General features: G+C 37.4%; 1 protein-coding gene across 1 annotated transcript in view; it reads left to right on the top strand.

Moving 5' to 3' along the window:
* Window positions 1–21,804, top strand: part of dip2a (disco-interacting protein 2 homolog A) — a 152,237-nt gene that overhangs the window by 110,265 nt on the left and 20,168 nt on the right. Inside the window, exons 8-23 of the mRNA XM_059343634.1 lie at window positions 1,954–2,073; window positions 6,176–6,373; window positions 7,898–7,989; window positions 8,447–8,557; window positions 11,409–11,532; window positions 11,622–11,731; window positions 12,446–12,548; window positions 13,179–13,243; window positions 14,708–14,801; window positions 15,968–16,087; window positions 16,249–16,363; window positions 17,564–17,703; window positions 18,523–18,659; window positions 19,083–19,163; window positions 20,477–20,604; window positions 20,718–20,832. Coding sequence (XP_059199617.1) covers window positions 1,954–2,073; window positions 6,176–6,373; window positions 7,898–7,989; window positions 8,447–8,557; window positions 11,409–11,532; window positions 11,622–11,731; window positions 12,446–12,548; window positions 13,179–13,243; window positions 14,708–14,801; window positions 15,968–16,087; window positions 16,249–16,363; window positions 17,564–17,703; window positions 18,523–18,659; window positions 19,083–19,163; window positions 20,477–20,604; window positions 20,718–20,832 — 1,853 coding nt within the window. The remainder of the gene's footprint in view (window positions 1–1,953; window positions 2,074–6,175; window positions 6,374–7,897; window positions 7,990–8,446; window positions 8,558–11,408; window positions 11,533–11,621; window positions 11,732–12,445; window positions 12,549–13,178; window positions 13,244–14,707; window positions 14,802–15,967; window positions 16,088–16,248; window positions 16,364–17,563; window positions 17,704–18,522; window positions 18,660–19,082; window positions 19,164–20,476; window positions 20,605–20,717; window positions 20,833–21,804) is intronic.

The raw sequence follows: 21,804 nt of genomic DNA, 5'->3' as shown, positions 1-21,804 counted from the left end.
ACCTAAATATATTGGTTCCAATTGAGAGTTTTAGTTGCATGTAGTTTAAATGCTATTTCAAAAGCATTTTCTACCACCAGTATCTACCCTCAGATACTGAAATTAGAAAAAAAAACGTGCTAGTTTCAAGTATTGCTGGCTTATTTTAATGTTACTACAGTTGGGCTTTTCAAGCCATAATTGCTCAAAATTTGTATTTTTGGTCTTATTTTACGACATCATTGTTTTTTCCAGTGCCTAGATTTAAAGAATTCTTCCAAAGAAAAATGTACTTACTGCACTTTCTGCTTAATTCTAGTTATTTTTTGTCATTTTTTTGTCAATTGGTTTTTGCAGTGCAGCAATACTTGAAACAAGCATGTTTTGGTGGTAGAAAATGCTTTTGAACAGTGGCGGTTCTACACCGGGGCCTCCAGGGGCCACTGCCCCTGTGAAGAAGCCTTTGGCCCCTGCTGTGGCCCCTGTGTCAAATTAATAATAAAATGGTCAATTTATAACGATGAACAATGGAACAATTCTGACCTTTTTTTTTGTTCAAACAATATCTCATTGTACACAAAGGGAACCCAGAATGTGCACATTGTATAATAGTTGAACTCTATGGAGTCTTATAGGGCTATTTTGTCCATTTTTTAATCCTTTACATGTCTTTGTAAGTCATTTTGTGTCCTTTTTTTTGTCATTTTGTGTCTTTTTTGTCATTGGTGTCATTTATGTGTCTTTTTTGTGTCCGTTCTAGTTATTTTGTGTCTTTTTTGGTCATTTTGTGTCTTTTTTTGGTCATTTTTATGTCTTCTGTGGGGTTTTTTTTGGTTATTCTGTCTTCTCATTTTGTGTCTTTTTTGGTCATTTTGTGTCTTTTTCAAGACATTCAAAGATTTTGAATGCTTAAATGTCATCTTTGCCATTTTTTCATGTGCTAATGTGCCCCTCTGATTAAACACTTCAAACTACATGCAACTAAAACTCTCAATTGCAGTCAATATTTTAGGTAAAAACTTACAATATTCAACAGTTGAATAGCTTGAAAAGCATGAAAAAGCTCACAATGTCAACCCTTAAAAAACAAGTCTTTAAACAATAAGATAATTACATAAGCACATAATAAAGCTAATAATTAAATAAGCATATAAAGCTATGGTCAGTAGGTAAATTATACTCAAAACAATATAATTAAGATACTATTGCTAGATATAAGAATAAAATACTTGGTGAGCTTCATGTTTTTTTTGCAGTGCGTCCAAAACGTGAGTGAAATAATAACTGGACGCTCTCATTTTTAGTCTGTTGTTCTCTTCTGCCCTGCTTCTTCATTTTTTATTCATATGTCTCTAAAAAGCTCCTCGTCTCTGCGGTTATGCTTTTTGACTATTGCATTTATGTTTTAGCTCAACACGCTCATCAAATGGTTTACATTTATTTACACTCACTGGGGTAGAGTTTGTTTTAGCCTCCCAAAATTATGAATTTTGCAGAGTGTATGTGAAACAGACACCTTTTTGAAGCACCTCATGAATCACATACTGCAGGGAGGACATCTTTGTTGCTAGGCAGCAGGCAAGGAGGCTCCTCATCTGCTGATTTATAGCCGGTGAGGTTTGTCGGTGAATCTAGAAAGTATCTGGGCTGAAAGTCTGTCACCTTTGACCTCCAGGTGACTGTTCTGGACCTCGAGGTCCGCCGTTCTGTTGTCCTGCTGTAATGTGAGTGACGGCTAGTTGTCCTCTGTGTCACATTAGAGCTTAAACTGACTTTTTTCTCTTTTCTTTTCTTATCTCGCCCCCTCCATCCGTCCCCTCCTCCTGACTTCATCCATCTCTCGAACACGTCTTCTCTATCTATTTCCACTCTGCATTCTTCCTCTCCATGTCTTTAATTCTCTCCACATCCTCGCCCTGCCATGTTTCTGTCCCCGACCCTCTTCTTTTCCTCCCCTCCGATCTCATTGTGTAGGTGTTCCTGTCAACAGTCGCGTCTCCTCTAAAATCCAGCAGCTGCTCAACACTCTGAAGAGACCAAAGCGACCGCCGCTGCGAGAGTTCTTTGTCGACGACTTTGAGGAGCTTTTGGATGGTAAGCTGGCCTGAAAGTAATTACATACGTTGCTTCTATTAAATCAATAAATCATGGGGAAAAAAACCAACCATCTGTATGTGGTGTGATCAGCATACTGATCAGACACTTCAGCAGTTAAAGGCTTTATTTGATCTTTGGAGTGTAACGCACACTGTCCAATTTTCTTTGTAGAGTAGAGGAGACGGCCCTGAGAGCTCACGGGGCTGCAACTGAAGAAAACACATGCAAATACTAAAAAAACACAAGCAAACTGAGAAAACATCTTCATCAATTTGACCAAACAAATGCAGCATTCAGAAAAGGCGCTGCAAAGACCACAACACAACAGAAGTGTTTCCAGAGGACACTTAAAAGTGATGCACACGTCTGAACACATGTGATTTTATCATATTATTTCAAGATAATTATAATTTCACGTTATGTCATGATAATGATATTTTCATGTTGTAACGTGATTTATAGCCTGCTAGCATTAGCCTGCTAGCGTTAGCCCACTAGCTCGTATCAATCACATTGCAGTTAAACAAATCAAATAAATTAATGATACACGTATTAGTTGGTCTCTCTCAACAACACCGAGTTGGTATTGGTCTTGCTAGCACGCTAATGCTAGCATGTCCAGTTGTGTGCATCACTTTTAAGTTTCCTCTGGAAACACTTCTGTTGTGTTGTGGTCTATTTGCACCGCTTTTTCCTATTGTGTTGTGTTGTGTTTTATTGTGAAGATGTTTCCTCAATGGGCTTGTGTTCTGTGTATTTGCATTTGTTTTTTTAAGTTCTAGTTGCTGTGAGCTCTCAGGGCCACCGTACTATCCCCCTCTGACCCTGATGAATCCAAAGGCCTTGTATTTAATTTGTAATGTTTGTATTTTAAAAAAATCTAATTACCACTCATTTGTTTTTTGAACCAAAAATCCAATGTCCAAAAAGCTAAACGGACCAATATCGTTATTTAATTCAATTCTTGTTGCAGCTGAGATAAAAATGTCAGCTTGACCTCACCACGCCTCACAGATAAACAGTCAGGGCACACTTTTAGATCAGTGGTTGTTATTGTGACGGTGGAGCAGAGACCACCAGGTGAGCTGAGGGAGTGGTGAGGGAATACAGAAACACACACACACACACACACACACACACACACACACACACACACACACACACACACACACAGTGAACCAGCCCGTCCAACCATTTCCTCCATTCCAACCAGCCCTTGGTGGGTTTTGGGTGGTACTCTGCCAGGCTGAATAAACACTCTGAAAATGAATAAACGGCAGGAATAGTTATACATCAGCAGGTAATTGTAAAGCCTCCCTGAGTCTGGCACAGGAGCTGTGGCCTGGCAGGCCTCAGTGCTCTGAAAAACACACAGAGCTGAAACGGCAGCAGGCTTAACGCTATCTGTTCCCGTTAGAGGTGTTTTATTTGGCGGAGGACAGCTCGCCGTCTCGGTTAAACGCTTCTTAATTCCACATAGCAGAGTTCAGGAGAGTGTGAGGGAGAAGAGTGATGGAGAGATGGATGTCAAATCAAAGAGCGAGGAGAGTATCGAGCCCAGGACTGGGTGGATGTCTGAAGGATTAGCCACAGGTAGCAACAGGCATGTATGGAAGGAACTTGATCTGAAGCTCCAAGAGTAGATTTTTCAGGACTGTGTTGACAGTTTCTATGATTAATAAAGGTTCTTTGTCAGATTTATGCTGGAGGAAATGTGGGATGACCACAGAACTAACGGCATTTAAGAATTAAGACTTGAGTCGAACAATGTCATCATCATCAATCTTTGTTTCAGACTCACAGAAGAGTCCATTTAAAAGAGATAAAAGGAGGAGAAAAAAATAGAAAAGATTCATAAAAGTGACATATACCCTGTGTCTATACCAAATCACAATTCACAATTCACCATCTATTATAAAAAATAAAAGTATTATCAAACTTCTTATTTTCACTCCTTTTTTATTCATTTATTTATTATTATTATTTATTTATGTGTATGTATGTGTGTCTGCGTGTGTGTATATATGTGTGTATATATATGTGTGTGTGTATATATATATATATATATATATATATATATATATATATAAATAATTATAATTATTTTTATTTATTTTCCCTTATTTTTCTAATTTATTTATTTATCTCTTATTTCTCCCCTCATATTTTATGTGTTGATGTTTATTATGATTTCCCTTATTACAAGTCCTATGTCAGGAAATGTTTAAATGTTTGATAATGTTTTTGTTTGTAAAATGATTAAAATGCTGAAATAAAAAGTTTAGGGAAAAAAAAATATATATATATATATATATAGCACATCCTTCATCGAAAGTTGAACTGGCTTGTGAACTAAAAAATCAAAATTAAAATTGAATCATGTATTTGGAGAATCATGACACCTCTACTACACTTACTTCTTCTGATTTCCAGAAAAAACTGTGAATTATAGGGCAGCGCTTGTGCCGATGCAAACTCAATAGACCCAGAGTGAAACAAATCTGAATAATAAGTGAAATGACAGCAAGATTGAAAAGTAGAGATTTCTCCACAAAGATGAACTCCAGTTATAATGGACTGTGCAAATGCCAGGATGAGGACAGGTGTTTAGGACAAAGGGGGGGAAAGACTCAGTCAAGGGCTTTTCAACAGTGTTTTATGTTACTGAAGCTTAAAGTTAAAAAAAGAAAGAATAGCAGGGTGGAGGTGGGAGGTGGGGTGCTTGGAGGGAGGGAAGGTGAAGGATAAAGAGAGAAACCTCTACCTTCAGTAAGCCGCAGCTCCAAGTTTCTCAGGACCTGATATCTGAGGCAGCTGAGACTGATAAGGACAGAACCCAGCTCACATTTAATCCTCCCTCCTCCATCAGCCCGATGTCAGGGTATTCACTCCCCAGGCTCCTTTTATTACCCTACCTTCCTTTAAAAGACTTCTATCATTGGCACAATTACCATTTTACTATTTTTTTTTTATCAACTTAACCCATTTAGGCCTAAAACGGCTGGAAAAAATGCCTCTAAAACCTCTGGGCGATTTTAAAATAACCCCCTAAAACCTGAAGTTTTTCTGGAAGTTCAACAGAAGTGTCAACTCTTCCTACTAAATAATAGATTTTTCAGCCTCTGTAGCAGATAGAAATGAAATTCAAAAAGTATTTGAGAGCTTATAGCTGTTATCTGAATCTGAGCTCCCTCCACTTTAGTCGTCTTCCTCCATGATTTCAAAGTTCTGGAAAAGTCCCATGATGCATTGCAACGCTCCCACTTATATTCTCATTTTGTCCTTTTTTTTTGTCATTTTGTGTCTTTTTTTAGTCATTTTGTATCTTTTTTTGGTCATTTTGTGTCTTTTTTTAGTCATGTTGTGTCATTTTGTGTCTTTTCTTGGTCATTTTGTATCTGTTTTTAGTCATTTTGTGTCTTTTTGTGTCTGTTTTTGGTCATTTTGTGTCTTTTTTTAGTCATTTTGTGTCTTTTCTTGGTCATTTTGTATCTGTTTTTAATCATTTTGTGTCTTTTTGTGTCTGTTTTTGGTCATTTTGTGTCTTTTTTTAGTCATTTTGTGTCTTTTTGTGTCTGTTTTTGGTCATTTTGTGTCTTTTTTTAGTCATTTTGTGTCTTTTCTTGGTCATTTTGTATCTGTTTTTAATCATTTTGTGTCTTTTTGTGTCTGTTTTTGGTCATTTTGTGTCTTTTTTTAGTCATTTTGTGTCTTTTTGTGTCTGTTTTTGGTCATTTTGTGTCTTTTTTTAGTCATTTTGTGTCTTTTCTTGGTCATTTTGTATCTGTTTTTAATCATTTTGTGTCTTTTTGTGTCTGTTTTTGGTCATTTTGTGTGTGTTTTTGGTCATTTTGTGTCTTTTTTTAGTCATGTTGTATCTTTTTTGGTGATGATTTCAAAGTTCTGGAAAAGTCCCATGTTGCATTGTGACACTCCCACATGTATTCTGATGCATTTCATTGGCCAAGAGACCAAAAATAGGTGGAAAAAACTACAAATACTACAAAACGACGTATCTGCTTTCGCGGCTTTAATGGGTTAAGCAAAAACAGACATTCAGACACTTTCACACTGACACTTTATTCTCTTCCCCTTTTAGTCCAGCAGCCAGATCCAAACCAGCCAAAGCCAGAAGGCCAGCACATGAGTCCCCTGGAGGGAGAGCCTCTCGGGGGGGTCAACAGCTGGCCTCCCTCCCTGCCAGCAGCGTTACAGCGGTGGGGCACCACGCAGCCCAAGAGCCCCTGTCTGACGGCCCTCGACAACGCTGGCAAGCCCGTCTACACACTCACCTACGGTAGGTAGAGAACCTCCACCTGACTGGTTCAGCATTTACAACAGAGGCAGAAAACAATAGCTTGTCATCCATTCAGTGTCCATTATTTCTGTGTCCACATTAGGGTTGTCACGATACTAAAATGTTCAACTCGATACTGATATTCAGGAAAATATTTGATACTCGATACCATTTTTGATACCACAAGGACACAAACAAAGACCCCAAAAGACACAAAATGACTAAAAAAGACACAAAATGACAGAAACAAAACTAAATTACTTTAAAAAAAAAGAAACAAAATTGCCAAAAAAAGACACGAAAGTATTTAAAAAAGACACAATTATTAAAAAAAGACAAAAAATATTTTTAAAAAACACAAATTACAAAAAAAAGTAATTAAAGGGACCTTCCACACACAAAACGGTAAAGTGCCATTCATATAAAACTCACTGCACTGCCCCGCACTCTCAGGAAGGTGAGTAGAGCCGGTCCACATTTGGGTTGTCACGATACTAAAATTTTCAACTCGATACCGATACTCAGGAAAAAATTCGATACTCGATACCACAAGGATGAAAACAAAGACCCCAAAATTTAACAGAAATATTTTTATTAACAAGAAAAACGCAACATGTAAAAATGAACAGAACCACAGGTTAAATAATTATAATAAAACAGTTGTGCAAACAGAAACTGCAACTATGATAACAAGCTTCAGGTCTGAGGTAGTGCAAAAAATAACTAAATACAATAAACAATAACAATTAGAACAATATTTTGAGGTTGTATGCTGTGCACAATATTAGGCAAGCTTCATTAAAAAAAAAAAAACTTAAGTGTTCCTTCCTTGGCTATGCTTTACACACATAACAATAAACTAAATGACACTAGCCAAACCAGTTAACATGAACATTACACTGTTAAAATGCTGTATTCTCAGCAGCTGCACCTGTTGTTGTGTGTGTTGCTGTTTGGTTGCAGGTCGACTTTTCTCTGCTTCATTCTGAGACTTCAAGCGAGAAAATAACACTTTTCAGTCACCAACATTTATATAAACTTATTAACTCTATGCTTATGTATACTGACACTGTGTCGATACTTTTGAAAATGAGTATCGTATCCAGGTACAACGTTTTAGTATCGATACTTTTTTGAGTATCAATACTTTTGACAACCCTAGTCCACATTGATAATCTGTTGTAATTCTCACCTGTTTTGTGTGGGGTTTTTTTTGTTTTTTATAACTTTATTTTTATTTAACAAGAAAGAACACGGTACAAAACATTCCTTGACAACAGCACAGAGTACACATGGTAGTGCGAAAAAACTAAATAAAGACAGAAGACACATTGGGTACCATTAAGCTGAATAATAACAATGAGTACAGTGTAATTAAATAAATAAATGAAAGAATAATGGACAGTACAGCACAGTGTGAGATCCCTTCAGCTAGAGAAATATCTTCTCTTAAAGATATCCGACCGTAATTCTGTGTGTTTTTTTTTTATGTTGATTTGTGGGTCTATGTGTTCATCTCTGTAGGTAAACTATGGACCCGCAGTCAGAAACTGGCCTACACTCTTCTTAACAAGCTGAGCACCAGAAACGAGCCTCTGCTCATGCCCGGAGACAGAGTAAGTCCTGAGATTAAATTAACTGGTGGTCAGTTGTATGTTACAGTCCTTGTTGCAAAAATGTTGCAATAATCAACAGTTACAGATGTTGAAATTCACAGTGTAGTAAAAATAAACATCTACTTTTTGTATTTCAGACATTTTATTTTCCACTCGTCTGGAAGAAGACATGTAATAGAAGCGAAATACATAAAACAAAAACAAAAAAAACCCATAATATTATCATGTCAGCCTGCTTCAAATCTTAATAACTCTGATTGTTTCCTTACAGAATGCTGCATCTTAGTGCTCAAGTTTCAGCCAATAAGTTCTCATGTTTTTGTTATACAGTATCATATTGTCATTACTTGAAAGTGGAAGCAGATATTTGATGATTCTTGCTGCTCACCATCCCCCTTGCCTTTTATACTTCTTTAAACTGGAACTAACATATTGTTTATGTGTGATGTACCTGCAGGTTGCACTTGTTTTCCCCAACAACGACCCCGTGATGTTCATGGTGGCCTTCTACGGCTGTCTGCTGGCAGAGCTGGTCCCCGTGCCTATCGAAGTGCCGCTGACCAGAAAGGTAAAGGCAAATAAAACCTCCTGGGAGTGTGTGGACGTTTTCAACATGTGCTGCTTTACATAAACAGTGAAGAGCAGCAGTGACCCCTGCTGGACACCTGACCCCCAAAGAGACACTTTAAATATGTGCACACTTGTCTCAATGTAAATATTTATGATATATTCTAATATCCTAGGACGGAAGCGTATTGCATTCACTTGAAGAAAAAAACTCTGAGTAATTTATTTTTTGGTTTGTTTTTCGGGGTAGTTATTTCTGTTTTAATGAGATGGATGGATGGATGGATGGATGGATGGATGGATGGATGGATGGATGGATGGATGGATGGATAGATGGATAGATGGATAGATAGATAGATAGATAGATAGATAGATAGATAGATAGATAGATAGATAGATATTTTCTTTTTTCCCTCCTGTTTTTCGTGGTATTTTTTTCTGTTCATCTGAATTAGTTTTTTCCTGTTTTGCTGACTATTTTTTTTTCCTGTTTTTCTGACTATTTTTTTCTGTTATTCAGGGTAATTTTTTTCCTGTTTTTCGGACAAATTTTGTTCTGGTTTTCGGGGTAATTTTGTTTCTCCTATTTTTCTGAATATATATAAAAAAATTCGGGGTAATTTTTTCCCTCCTGTTTTTCGGGGGAAATTTTTTTTTCAGTTTAGAGAGCAACAATAGACGCATTCATTCCTTTATTGAGAGCTCGATTTAATGGAAGCAAACATGAGCGGCTTGTTTAGTTTAATAAAGTTTTACTTTGATCTGGTCTAAGACACCTGGTACCTGACCTTTATTGACCCGCTACGGTAGAAAGTTGAAGATGGGGCACACTGTATATATGTGCAGGGCAGGAGTCACCATAGATCCACGGGAGTCACTTGCAGGTTGGATGTTCTTGCGGGTATTTCGAAGTATCTTGTTAATTCAGGGAAAAAAATGTTGGGGAAAAAGAGAGGAAAAATTGCCACGAAAAACAGAAAAAAAATGGGGAGAGAGACGTCTGGAATGCCCTGCTTAGCCTGCTGCCCCCGCGACCCGGCCCCGGATAAGCGGAGGAAAATGGATGCATGGAAAACAGAAATAAAATAGTCAGAAAAACAGGGAAAAATGACTCATTAAAACAGAAATAATTACCCCAAAAACAAACCAAAAAATAAATGACTCCGAAAAACCGGAGTTTTTTTTTTTTTCAGTGAATGCAATACCGTTCCATATCCTGGAATATCTGTTTGTAGCAAAAAACATCTTACTTCTTGATCATGTGTTGCATGAATGCAACAGCAGCAGCATTATTATCTTTTAAATGTTCTAATTACAGTGTTATGATCCATCATCGTTTCCAGCTCATCCATCAGCTCACACTGAACAAAATTCATGCACATTAGTTACACAGGCAGAATACTAATGCCTGTTCTTGTTTGCCCTTTATAAGCATGCTGTTGGAAGAAGCTGTGCTGTAATTAATGAGATTTGAGTGAGGTGAAATGATGTGTAATTCCAGGCAAAATATTAGATCACAGGCCAACTGTTCTCAGGAGTCAACTCTCTCAGGCATCCTGCAAACTCACATTTTTCCTCCTTCTCTCTTCCAATCCTTCTGTCTTTTTTGTCCCTTTTCTTTCCTTCTTCTTTTTTTTGGCTGCCACACAGTATCTCAATTTTTTCCCGTTTTTCTGCACAGTATGGTTTGCTCTGCACGAGTAAGCTAATTTGCACAGCCAATCAAATATGAGTGAGTGTGCGTCAGATCTGGGGCTTCACTCCTGCTATGATCGGGCTTTGATGCTCGGCGGTGGAGTTTTTAATAGTGATTGGCCGTCACTCTGCTTTTCTTACCTGCTGGTTCTTTGATGTACGCTGCAAAGAGGTTTCTTCTTCACTCATCGTCCGTCTTTCTCTCCCTGTTACAATCCCCTCAGAGAGGCTTTCCTTTAATGTCCTGAAATGTATCATTCTTAATATATATATATATTTTTTAAACATATGTTTAGTGCACATTTTGTGAATTTACAAACGGTGAACAGCATAGAACAAGAAGGCACATGCAAGAAAAATAATAATAAACAATAATGATAGCAATAATGATGATCAAAAATAAAATTAATAAATAAATAACTGGGGAAAGAAAGAGAGAGAGAGATAAAAAAAAAAAAAAAAACCCAGTTATACATATATATATATATATATATATATATATATATATATATATATATATATACACACACACACACATATACTAAATCAAGATAAAATGAAAAAATAAATAAATCTTCAGTTCAGCTCATCATTCCAGCCATCTACTTCAATATCATTATTCTCAAAGAAATTACAGAAAATCTTCTTGTCAAGCTTGTTTTTCGTGGTGTAGCTTATTTTTTCTAAAGCCAAGTAGAAAGACGCAGGCTTTACATCTTTTAGCTTCCAGAAAACAAATATTGAGTAAGGATTTTCTTATTTTTGGACATTCTGAATAGTTGAGTGTTTTGTGACAGAACCAGTTTGCCAAAGTGTTGATCAGCATGAACTTCAGTTTCTCTTCTTCTTTTTTTTTCTTTTTTTGTTTGTTTGTCTGTTTTCGCTGTGTGGCTTTGTACTGGTGTATCGTTGTTTTCGTTGTTGTTGTGGTTGTCCTTTATGTTACTTGTGTTTACATTATGTCTAATTTGTAAATATGTTTCTTTGTCTTGTCAGTCTTTGTTGTCTAGAATTTTGATTTAGTGTCTTGTTTTCATATTGTGGCTCCTAATAAGTAATCCACTGTTCTTTTTTGTTTATTCGTTAATAAAAAATATAATAAAAAAAAATAAAATAAAAAAAATGAACTTCAGTTTCTCGTCCTCTTTCGTCCCCAGGATGCAGGAAGTCAACAGATCGGCTTCCTGTTGGGAAGCTGTGGCGTCACGTTGGCACTGACCACCGACGCCTGTCAGAAAGGTTTACCCAAAGCACAAACGGGGGAGGTCGCCACTTTCAAAGGTACAGCCTGATTTATTTCTCATTCTGACTGTCTGTCTGTCTGTCTGTCCAGCTGCATCTGGTCTGACTTCATGTCTCCGTCTCTGCAGGCTGGCCGCGGTTGCTGTGGTTTGTGACAGATGGAAAACATGTTGTGAAGCCTCCAAAAGACTGGCATCCTCCAATACGGGAAGCCAGTAATGACATCGCCTACATAGAGGTATGTAACGTCTCGTCAATGGAGCCGAGAACACAAATATAGATTTAGGATTAATTCATTTACATCAGGGGCCTCAAACTCGCGGCCCGCAGGCCGATTGGGGCCCTCGTTATGATATTTTGTGGCTCCCACCTTGATATGAAAGTTTAATGTGAGTTTTATATGAATGGAATTTTACCGTGTTGTGTGTGGAAGGTCCCTTTTATTACTTTTTTTTGGTAATTTTGTGTCTTTTTTTGTAATTTTTTTGTAATTTTGGGTCTCTTTTGGTAATTTTGTGTATTTTTTAATAATTTTGTGTCTTTTTTAAATAATTTTGTGTCTTTTTTTGTCATTTTGTGTCTTTTTTTAGTAATTTTGTGTGTCTTTTTTTAGTAATTTTGTGTCTTTTTTTGTCATTTTGTGTCTTTTTTAAATAATTTTGTGTCTTTTTTGGTAATTCTGTCTTTTTTTTGATAATTGTGTTTCTTTTTTTAAGTAATTTAGTTTTTTTTCTGTCATGTTGTGTCTTATTTTAGTAACTTCTTATTTTAGTAATTTCGTTAACCATGTATTTAAAACTGTGACCCAGTGCGTCACAAACAGGGAATGAGAATGGGCTCCATGGGTTCAGAAACATCAAGATTCTACGTTATCTGTGGGGGGTTTTTTTTAGAAATGAACAGTGACAACATTTATTCTGGCAACTGTTTACATGTTTTTCTGTGTTTCCAGTATAAAACCAGCAAGGAGGGAAGCACCATGGGGATCACAGTGTCCAACTCAGCCATGCTGGCCCACTGCCACGCCCTCACACAGGCCTGCGGATACACTGAAGGTGAGGAGGACGCTCCGCTCCAGTAGCCTTGCTTCAGTTTCATTTGTGTTTTCTCCCATCGGTTATTAATTTTCCTGACATGCAGAAAGCCATCCAGTTGGTGGTATGAGCATGTGCTAAGGAGGAAGAAACAGATTTAGAAATGATACAAATGTAGGAAGATGCAAATATTGTATAAATTGCTCTTGACTTTTTGGAATTGCTGTGTTGTTTTCTCCTCGTTTGTACAGCAGATTAGATAACCGAGAGCACATTCGTCGAATAAACCAATTTTATCATCTGTGGTATTATAGAATTTCCCCTTCGCGTTGCTCACAGATCCTATCAGACTGTAATTACAGTCTAGTTTGATAAATACAGCTGCTCAGCTGGTTTCGTCCTGTGAGCCACCTCCTCTCCTCCAGTGTCCCAGTTTTGCTCTAAATAACTCCTGACTGCACCAGCAGCCCCTAAAGACTCTCCACGTCTGTTTCTGAAACTTAGTTTGGTGATTCACTCAGTCCAATGCGGCTACAATCAGGATTGACTCGTCACTGCACAGCTTGTTTTGTGTTAAAAGTAACGGGATGATGTATAGGAAATATTAAATGTGTCAAACCTTAACTGTGGTAAAAACCTTTTGTGTTGCAGCTGAGACCATAACCAACGTCCTGGACTTCAAGAGAGAAGCAGGATTATGGCACGGTGTTCTCACTGTGAGTAGTCTTGAACCATCTGCTACAGCTCATAAAATTAGAAATTGAAGATTCAAAGTTTGCTGATGAATTCCTGCTTTTTCTGACAGATTTATTCTCCTTTTCCACCAAATTCACTCTTGTTCTTGAACTGGTTCTGTTCAGGATTCTTGGAACCTTGCTGCTATCTAGTGAATAAAGTATATATAAGAATAAGTAAATAGTAGCAAGACAGCAGGTCGCATTGATAACCTGCAAGTAGGGCTGGGCGATATGGACCAAAAGTATCAGTGTCCTGATATATTTAGGCTGAATATCTATATACGATATATAAATCCTGATATTTTTATCGCAAAGTGAGAGCAAATGTTCAGTCAAAGCCAAATATGACACGTCACAAGTAGTTTTATTCAAATTGTTTAGCTAAGTGAACATAAATACTGTATAACAACAGGAGTACCTTTTTAATAAAAATCAAAGCTCCATAAAGTGCACATTTAAATTAAATAAAAAATCTTAAATAAAAGCCGCAGCTTGCCTGGAACAAGGATCACAGTGTAATTTGAACTATATCGATATATGCGATATGGTCTAATTCCATATCACATTAAAAAATACATCGATATATCTTTTATTTCGATATATCGCCCAGCCCTACCTGCAAGCTTTTCTTATAGTACAGACATTTGTTTTTATCCAAAAACCAAGCATGGACTAACCATTAATGATTAAAAAAAGATGTAGAAGAGGTGCATGCACCTTCCTTTCCAACCTGTAGAATAAGTTACTTCAGTTTGCACTTCAATTCAAGGAAAACCAGCTGTTTTTGGTGGTTTTTTTGGTCATTTTGTTTCTTTTTTTAAGTAATTTAGACATTTTGTGTCTTTTTCTGTCATTTTGTGTCTTTTTTGGGTAATTTTGTGTCTTTAAAAAAAAATAATTTTGTGTCTTTTTTGGTAATTCTGTGTATTTTTTGGTCATTTTGTGTCTTTTTTAAGTAATCTAGTTTTTTTTTTTTAAACCAGCTATTTTTGGTGGGGTTTGAGTTGCGAAACATATTTTTTGGGTTCAGGACAAATGTATTTTTGGTTGAAATGCTGTTCAAATTAGGTGCTTGAACTGGAACAGAGCCCATGTTGGTGGAAAAGGGTCTCAGAGGGCCTTTGCAGCATGTAGATACATTAAAACTAATAAAGTCGTGATGGGTAGAAGCATCTAGTTTCATAACACAAGCTTATAAACCTATAAAAATATTCTGGCTCATTCCATCATGCTGTGGAATTCAGTTACAGCTCTTATATCACCTGCTGTTACATGTTTAAATTCCTAAAATGACACAGCAGAGGCACAAACAATATTTTATTTAAACTCCTAGCAGTCAGAGATACAATCATGTCGTGACTTGCAGCTTGTTTACAGTGACATTGTGTTGTCATTTCTGACATATTTTGTTGATTATGTGATGCTCGTGTCTTCACATGGCAGAGTGTCATGAATCGGATGCACGTGATCAGCATTCCCTACTCCCTGATGAAGGTCAACCCTCTCTCCTGGATTCAGAAGGTTCACACATACAAAGGTGAGGATCAATCAGTCCTGACATCTGTCACTTTTCACCGTCACTCTGCTTCAATCAATCAATCAATCTGACTTTATTTGTAGAGCACTTTTCATACAAGAGAGATGCAACACAAAGCGCTTTACATAAAAAAGGAGAAAATAACAATAATAATAATAATAAAAATATAGAAACAAGCAAACACCCTCCACCCCACCCATCCTATTAAAAACAAAGCACAAACTGAGGAAGCGCCATATCACCATGGAGCAGTGAGGAAACACTGGAGGCAGGTTAGAAATTAATTATATATATATATAAAAAAATAAGATAAGATAAAATAAAATAAAAAAATAAAATATAAATATAAATATATATAATAAAAATAAAAAAGTAAAAGTCAATAGTAACAATGGAAAGTAAAAAAAAATAATAATAAAAATAAAATAAAATAAAAAAAGCTCGATAGAAAAGATAAAACAATAAATAAATAATTAAGAAATAAAGCATGAATATATATATATATATATATATATATATATATATATATATATATATATATATATATTGTTGGTGAAATGATAGTTGTAATGGGTTTTTAGATTAGATTTGATTAGATTCAACTTTATTGTCATTGCACATGTCACAAGTACAAAGCAGCAAAATGCAGATACCATCTAACCAGAAGTGCTTAAGCAGTAATTAAGTGAATCATAGTGCAATATATACAGGAATGAATTATATAACAAATGCAGTATATACAGGTATGGCTTATTTAAAAAATGCAGATCTAACTGTACAGTAGTAGTGCAAGTTGTTTTTTTTTTATGTTTTTATCCTGAATAAGACCAAGTTTGACTTCCAGGAAGAGTCTGTTTCTCGTAACAATTTAGATTCTCGCTGCATGTTTGACAGGGGAGGACGGATTAAAGCAATAGTCTGTTGCACTCATTGATTTTTAGTTCAATCGTATTAGCCTGTTGGAGGTCGAGGACAGGAGTTCTGCTGCTCTGAATAAAGCTTTCTGGTCCGAGCTCTGCTGAGTCACCTGTTGACAGCTGAGTCAGACCGTGCTGCTACTTGCTGTCAGATTTAATGATCTGTGATTGGCTGTCAAGCTGAACGACAGAGAGGCTGATTGGGTCTATTTTGAGCTTGACTCTTTGTCTTTGTGTCCCCTTGCACAGCGCGGGTTGCCGTGGTGAAGTCGAGGGACATGCACTGGTCTCTGCTGGCCCAGAGAGACCAGAGAGACATCAGCCTGAGCTCACTAAGGATGCTCATCGTGGCCGACGGAGCGAACCCATGTGAGTCCAGCTGCAGAATCTCATCCAATAAAATAACCTCTAAAAACACCCCGAGGCCACAAGAGATTATCATTGATTTGTTATTTGATTTTGCTTGTATATCTGTTTGACTGCATCTGTATGTGTGTGTGTGTGTGTGTGTGTGTGTGTGTTCATCACAGGGTCGATATCCTCCTGCGACGCCTTCCTCAACGTGTTTCAGGCACGTGGGCTGCGACCTGAGGTGATCTGCCCATGTGCCAGCTCTTCAGAAGCCATGACAGTCGCCATCCGCAGGTGAGCTGCTGTTACTGCACCGAATATATATATAAGAACAAAAGCAACCTGCCACCACTCACACTCACCTTCCTGTGTTATTAAATCACACTGCGTTTGCAATATTAGCTGGATTCTGCAGGGAGAGGAAGGAGATTTGTGCTCCTGTAACACTGAGCTTTTTGCTGATCAGGGGGGCTAAGCCATGGGGAAGGATTAGGATGACAGACAGACTAGAAACACTTGCTTCAGATAGGCTATTTTTAAAAGGAGAAATACGTTTTTGGGAGAAATATGTGAGTCTTTATCTCTCAGATTCACAAGGCTTTCCACCAATATTCCACCAAAACCATACTGAACGTCAGACCTGCTGCAATAAGAGAACGTATTAGGGCAGTGAATGCTTCAGTCTGCTATTTAAAAAAGCTGCATTTTGTACAGTTTAAGCATTTTTTAAAGTGTAGGCTGCCCAAAATTAGACAAGCTCATGCAACTCTATTACACATGTTTTGGACATGTTCAAAACTTCATCACTTCTGGCAGTCAATTTTCAAAACTCTCTCTAAAATATCACTGGAGCTGATAGATCCATCTCCTCTCACTGCTTTATTTGGTGTCACTCTACAGGCTGTGAATTTAAGTAAAAATAGGTCCAATGTGGTTTGTACACTACTGGCCAGATGTTTGATCCTGTTCAGATGGAAAGACCCTCTTCCCTCTTCATATTCCCATTGGATTAGAGAGACTATGCAGCATCTGAAGCTAGAAAAAATAAGATACTCTCTCCAAGGGTCTGTTTTGAAATTCTATGCAACCTGGCAGCCTTTCTCGGCTTTTGTGGATCAAATGGAAGCAGAAAATGTAACGTAATATACGTATTAGAACCCCTTACTTGGATGGTCACAAAGGTGTTTTTTGTCTCCGCTATATTTGTCTACGTGACTCATCTTATAAACAAGTACATACAATGACTATCTTTGATTAAGGGTCTGGTGGGTGGGTGGGGATAAGTTGCTGTCTTTATTATGTTTGTATTTTGTATTTTTATTATAGTGAAAACAAAGAGACCTTGTTCAAAAAAGCTGCATTTTATGAACTAATAGAATTTGCATCATGTGTGTTGTTTGACCTGAAAGGCATGAAGAAATGAAGAGGAATAAGTTCTTCCATGTGTGTCACAGTAATAACCAGTCTAATTGTAATAATGTCTACACCCTGCAGACCTCCAGAAATGGGTGTTCCTCCTCCAGGGAAGGCCGTGCTGTCGATGGGTGGGCTGAGCCACAGTGTGATCCGTGTGGACACAGAGGAGAAACTCTCTGTCCTTACAGTGCAGGATGTGGGACAGGTCATGCCTGGAGGTACAGTGCACAAAAATGAAATTGAAGCACACTCATTTCCAGGAGCCTTTTTTATTTAAACCCAGAGCGCCATCTATGGCATCTATTTACTTTCTCAGAAAGTAAAGAAAAGGGTTCATGAGGCTTTATTCTCCCATCACTAGTACGTAAAGGTTGAGAATTATGGTCATGGATGTTTTATTATGGGCAATTGTACGGTGGCTCTGAGAGCTCACAGCTCAGAAACTTAAGAAAACACATGCAAATACACAAAACACAAGCAAATTGAGAAAACATCTTCATCAAATTGACAACACAAGCGCAGCCTGCTAGCGTTAGCCCGCTAGCCCGTATCAATCACATTGCAATTAAACAAATCAAATAAATGAATAATAAACATTTTAGTTGGTTTCTCTCAATGGCACAAAATTGGCCTTGGTCTTGTTAGCCCACTAACGTTAGCACACTATCGTTCGGCGGCTAATGGTAGCATGCTATCGATCGCAGGTTAGACGTGTGCATCACTTTTAAGTGTCCTCTGGAAACACTTCTGTTGTGTTGTGGTCTTTGCAGCACGTTTTCTAAATGCTGCACTTGTGTTGTCAAATTTATGAAGATGTTTTCTCAATTTGCTTGTGTTTTGTGTATTTGCATGTGTTTTCTTAAGTTGCAGTTGCTGTGAGCTCTCAGGGCCACCGTACAATTTGTTTTAAAGTAATGGAAAAGTTTTGAAATTGTGTGCACGAAAATGTGTGGGAACCCTGAATTTAGACATCAGCTTTCAACAGTACTAAACATTTCCTAATGTCCCACCCTCCTGTCATCATTATGTGTCTCCAGCTCTGGTGTGTGTGGTGCGGGTGGAGGGGACACCCTATCTCTGTCAGACAGATGAGGTGGGAGAGATCTGCGTGAGCTCAGGTAGCACGGGCGTAGCTTACTACGGCCTCCCGGGCATGACCAAGAACATCTTTGAGGTAAGTGTCTTATTTCTGGGACTATTCAGGTCTGAGAACGTTAACATAAATATTGTATTTCAAAATGTGCAACTAATAACTCTGTATATCATCCATGCCCCTGTTTATTTATATATATCTTCTGCTGGATAAAACCTTGTTATCTTGTTGAAAATATCAAATAATTATGGCGATATTGTATTTTCAGCATAATAAAGTCAGAAATAGTCTGCATGAAGTGACATTCTGTTGGTTTTGGGTGACTTCAACTAATACAGTCATCATCTTTATCCACACAGCATATTTAGAATGATTGATTGCCAAATAATCATGTACCAATGCTTACCTTTTACCTTCTATTATTATTTCAAGTAAAGGCAATGAAAATGTACTTAGAATTTCTTCATCCATGGATTGTTTTTAACTTTTTTCTGTTATTTGCAGACCATCCCAGTAACAACATCTGGGATTCCCATCAGCGACAGACCATTTACCAGGACCTCACTGCTGGGCTTCGTGGGACCAGTACGTTCCACCTCATTAATATGCAGTTTTTAAACTATACTTTACTTTAATGTCTTTCTTATGGCATGTCTTTTTGAAATTTTCAATTTACTCATCTTGCTCCAGTCCCAGGTGAAAAGTAATTTCTTTTAAATCACAAAACAAACCTTTTGGGGTATCTTGCCATGCAGATAGCTTTAATTTTGATGTGTTCAGTGTTTGAGATATACAGTCTGCCTCTAAGGACATTAATGAAATGGAGGAAAAAAAATAGTATTTTATCTGAAAATAGCAGTGCATCCTTCTCTGTTCACAGTTTTCAATGTGACTGTTCCTCCAGTAGAATATAATCTAGTTACAATGAAAACTGTCCACAGAGAGGTTTGTTTTCTTAGAAACCTCAAGTTGTAACAGTAAATTGTTGTTGTTTTACACTTTAAATTCAGCAAAGGAGAGAAGCATATTTCATACAGCCAAACAGAGATTGGATCTGTCACAAGCCAAATTCCTCCAGGGCCAGACCACAATGAGTGAAGAAAATATTGGGTATAAAATAGCCAAATTATGTTGGTTTTATTCTTGAGCTGGAAAGCAGAAATTAGAGTTATTTTCACTTTAGGAACTCTTCAGAATCCAATGTACCAATGTCTCCTGCTAGTTTTATGCATGCAAACTCTGCTTTAGAGTGAAAGTCAAGATCTACCATACATAGGTACATAAAATGTATGTTACTGACCTCAGAATTGAGCAGCGACTCCTTGGAGTGTCTGTTAGTCCAACCAAACGCTGAACAAGACAATTAATGTACAAAACGTTCAAATAAACTGTCATTAAGTGAAAATACAGTTAAAGGGAGACCAAACCGCTAAACGTCCTTTTTTATATCTATATAACATTATATATAACTTTATTGACTAGTTGCCGTGGATACGCATTGTTCTGCTTCTCTCCTGAAGACGGCTCGCCTTTTTAGTCAATCAAAGTTAGCCACGCCCCAAATCATACAATTCTTTATCTTCTATTTTCTTCTAAATGGGGCCATTATTTACACTATTAACATCAAATTGTCCTGAAGAAGATTTTTTACTAGTGATTGAGACCATAGTGTTGTCCTAAAAAAAAGTTCTGAGGTAATAAATCAAGTGAGAATTTTTCTCATTTTGTATTGAAATGAATGTACAGAAATGTTTTTGCAGCCACACTTAGCGCCCCCTGCTGGAATTTTGGGTAGAATGCAGCTTAAGGCACTTCCTGGTTTGCCTCCCTGCTCAGACCCGGAGGTTGCCGCATGAGATTTATCCATCTAACAGTACGTGCTTTGTGTTTCCCAACAGGACAGCCTCGTGTTTGTTGTGGGGAAGATGGATGGGCTCATGGTGGTCAGTGGGCGGAGACACAATGCCGATGATGTTGTTGCCACGGCGCTGGCAGTGGAGCCCATGAAGTTTGTGTACAGGGGGAGGTAAAAGAAGTCTCTGCCTAATCTCTACTGTTTGCAGGATTGCTGCAATTGAGCAGTTTGATTGGATTAGTACAATCCAGCTGTAACAGTGTTTTTTATGCTGTGTTTTCCAGGATAGCGGTGTTTTCTGTGTCGGTACTGCATGACGAGAGGATCGTTGTGGTGGCAGAGCAGAGGCCAGACGCCTCCGAGGAAGACAGCTTCCAGTGGATGAGCCGCGTCCTTCAGGTGCCCACTGTGCTCTGACTTTTTTTTTTTCACATCACTTACAGTGGACGAAGATAACTAAAGGACTGCTTTATTCAAGAAGGACACTCTAAAGACCTACATTTAACTTAAATCCCCATCAAACCTCAAGAAAAAATATTCCAGAAACCTTACCAATCTTGTAGCTGTCTTCTTTTTTTCAACAATATATTTATTGAGTTTTGATTTACAAAATTGACACATTGGTCACAAGAAAAATACAAAACATGCCAACATACAAGAACATGGCGGCCAAAGGTAGCATAGTTTAAGAACAAGAGTCCTTGAGGATCCATTCAAAAAAGGGTACATGAGTATAGAGCAAATGAAAAGAAGTATAGATATGCAGAGGGTAAAATTATTCTGCTCCAGGTTCGTTTATTAAATGAGCCAAATTATTATTCTTAATATAATGTATAAAACGTCCCCATACTCTTTGAAGCACCTCTTGTTTATTCTTAAGCGTGTATGTAATTCTTTCCAGGGGCAAACATAAAGATAATTCCTTAAACCACTGTGATATGCTTGGTTTACCAATGTTTTTCCATGTTAACGCAATCACTCGTTTTTTGTAGCTGTCTTCTACTTCAAAAACCAGGCTAGTCAATATTACTTCTCACAGTCATGTCTACAGCATGTCACAAAGTTTTGGATTGATTGTCCACCTTCGAAGAATGAATCATATAAAAAAAACAACTTGCAGTACCTTCAAACATCCTTGTGATCATTTATTACAGTGGATTATTATTAAATCTGGGTGTTGAAGGTTCCTTGAATGCATTAAGAAAGGTTTTTAATGATGCCATTGCTATGCAGCTCGAGGATAAGAAAATCAGTCAAGCCTTCTTGCATTCTTTGTAGTTATGTTGGTGAAGAATACTAAACCGCTGTCAAAGCTGAAAAACTGTCAAACTCTGTGTTGATGTGTTTTATTATCTAATCTGCATATGCATA

Source organism: Centropristis striata, chromosome 10, assembly GCF_030273125.1.
Source record: "Centropristis striata isolate RG_2023a ecotype Rhode Island chromosome 10, C.striata_1.0, whole genome shotgun sequence".
Classification (NCBI taxonomy): Eukaryota; Metazoa; Chordata; class Actinopteri; order Perciformes; family Serranidae; genus Centropristis; species Centropristis striata.
This window is presented reverse-complemented; position numbering and strand designations above follow the sequence as displayed.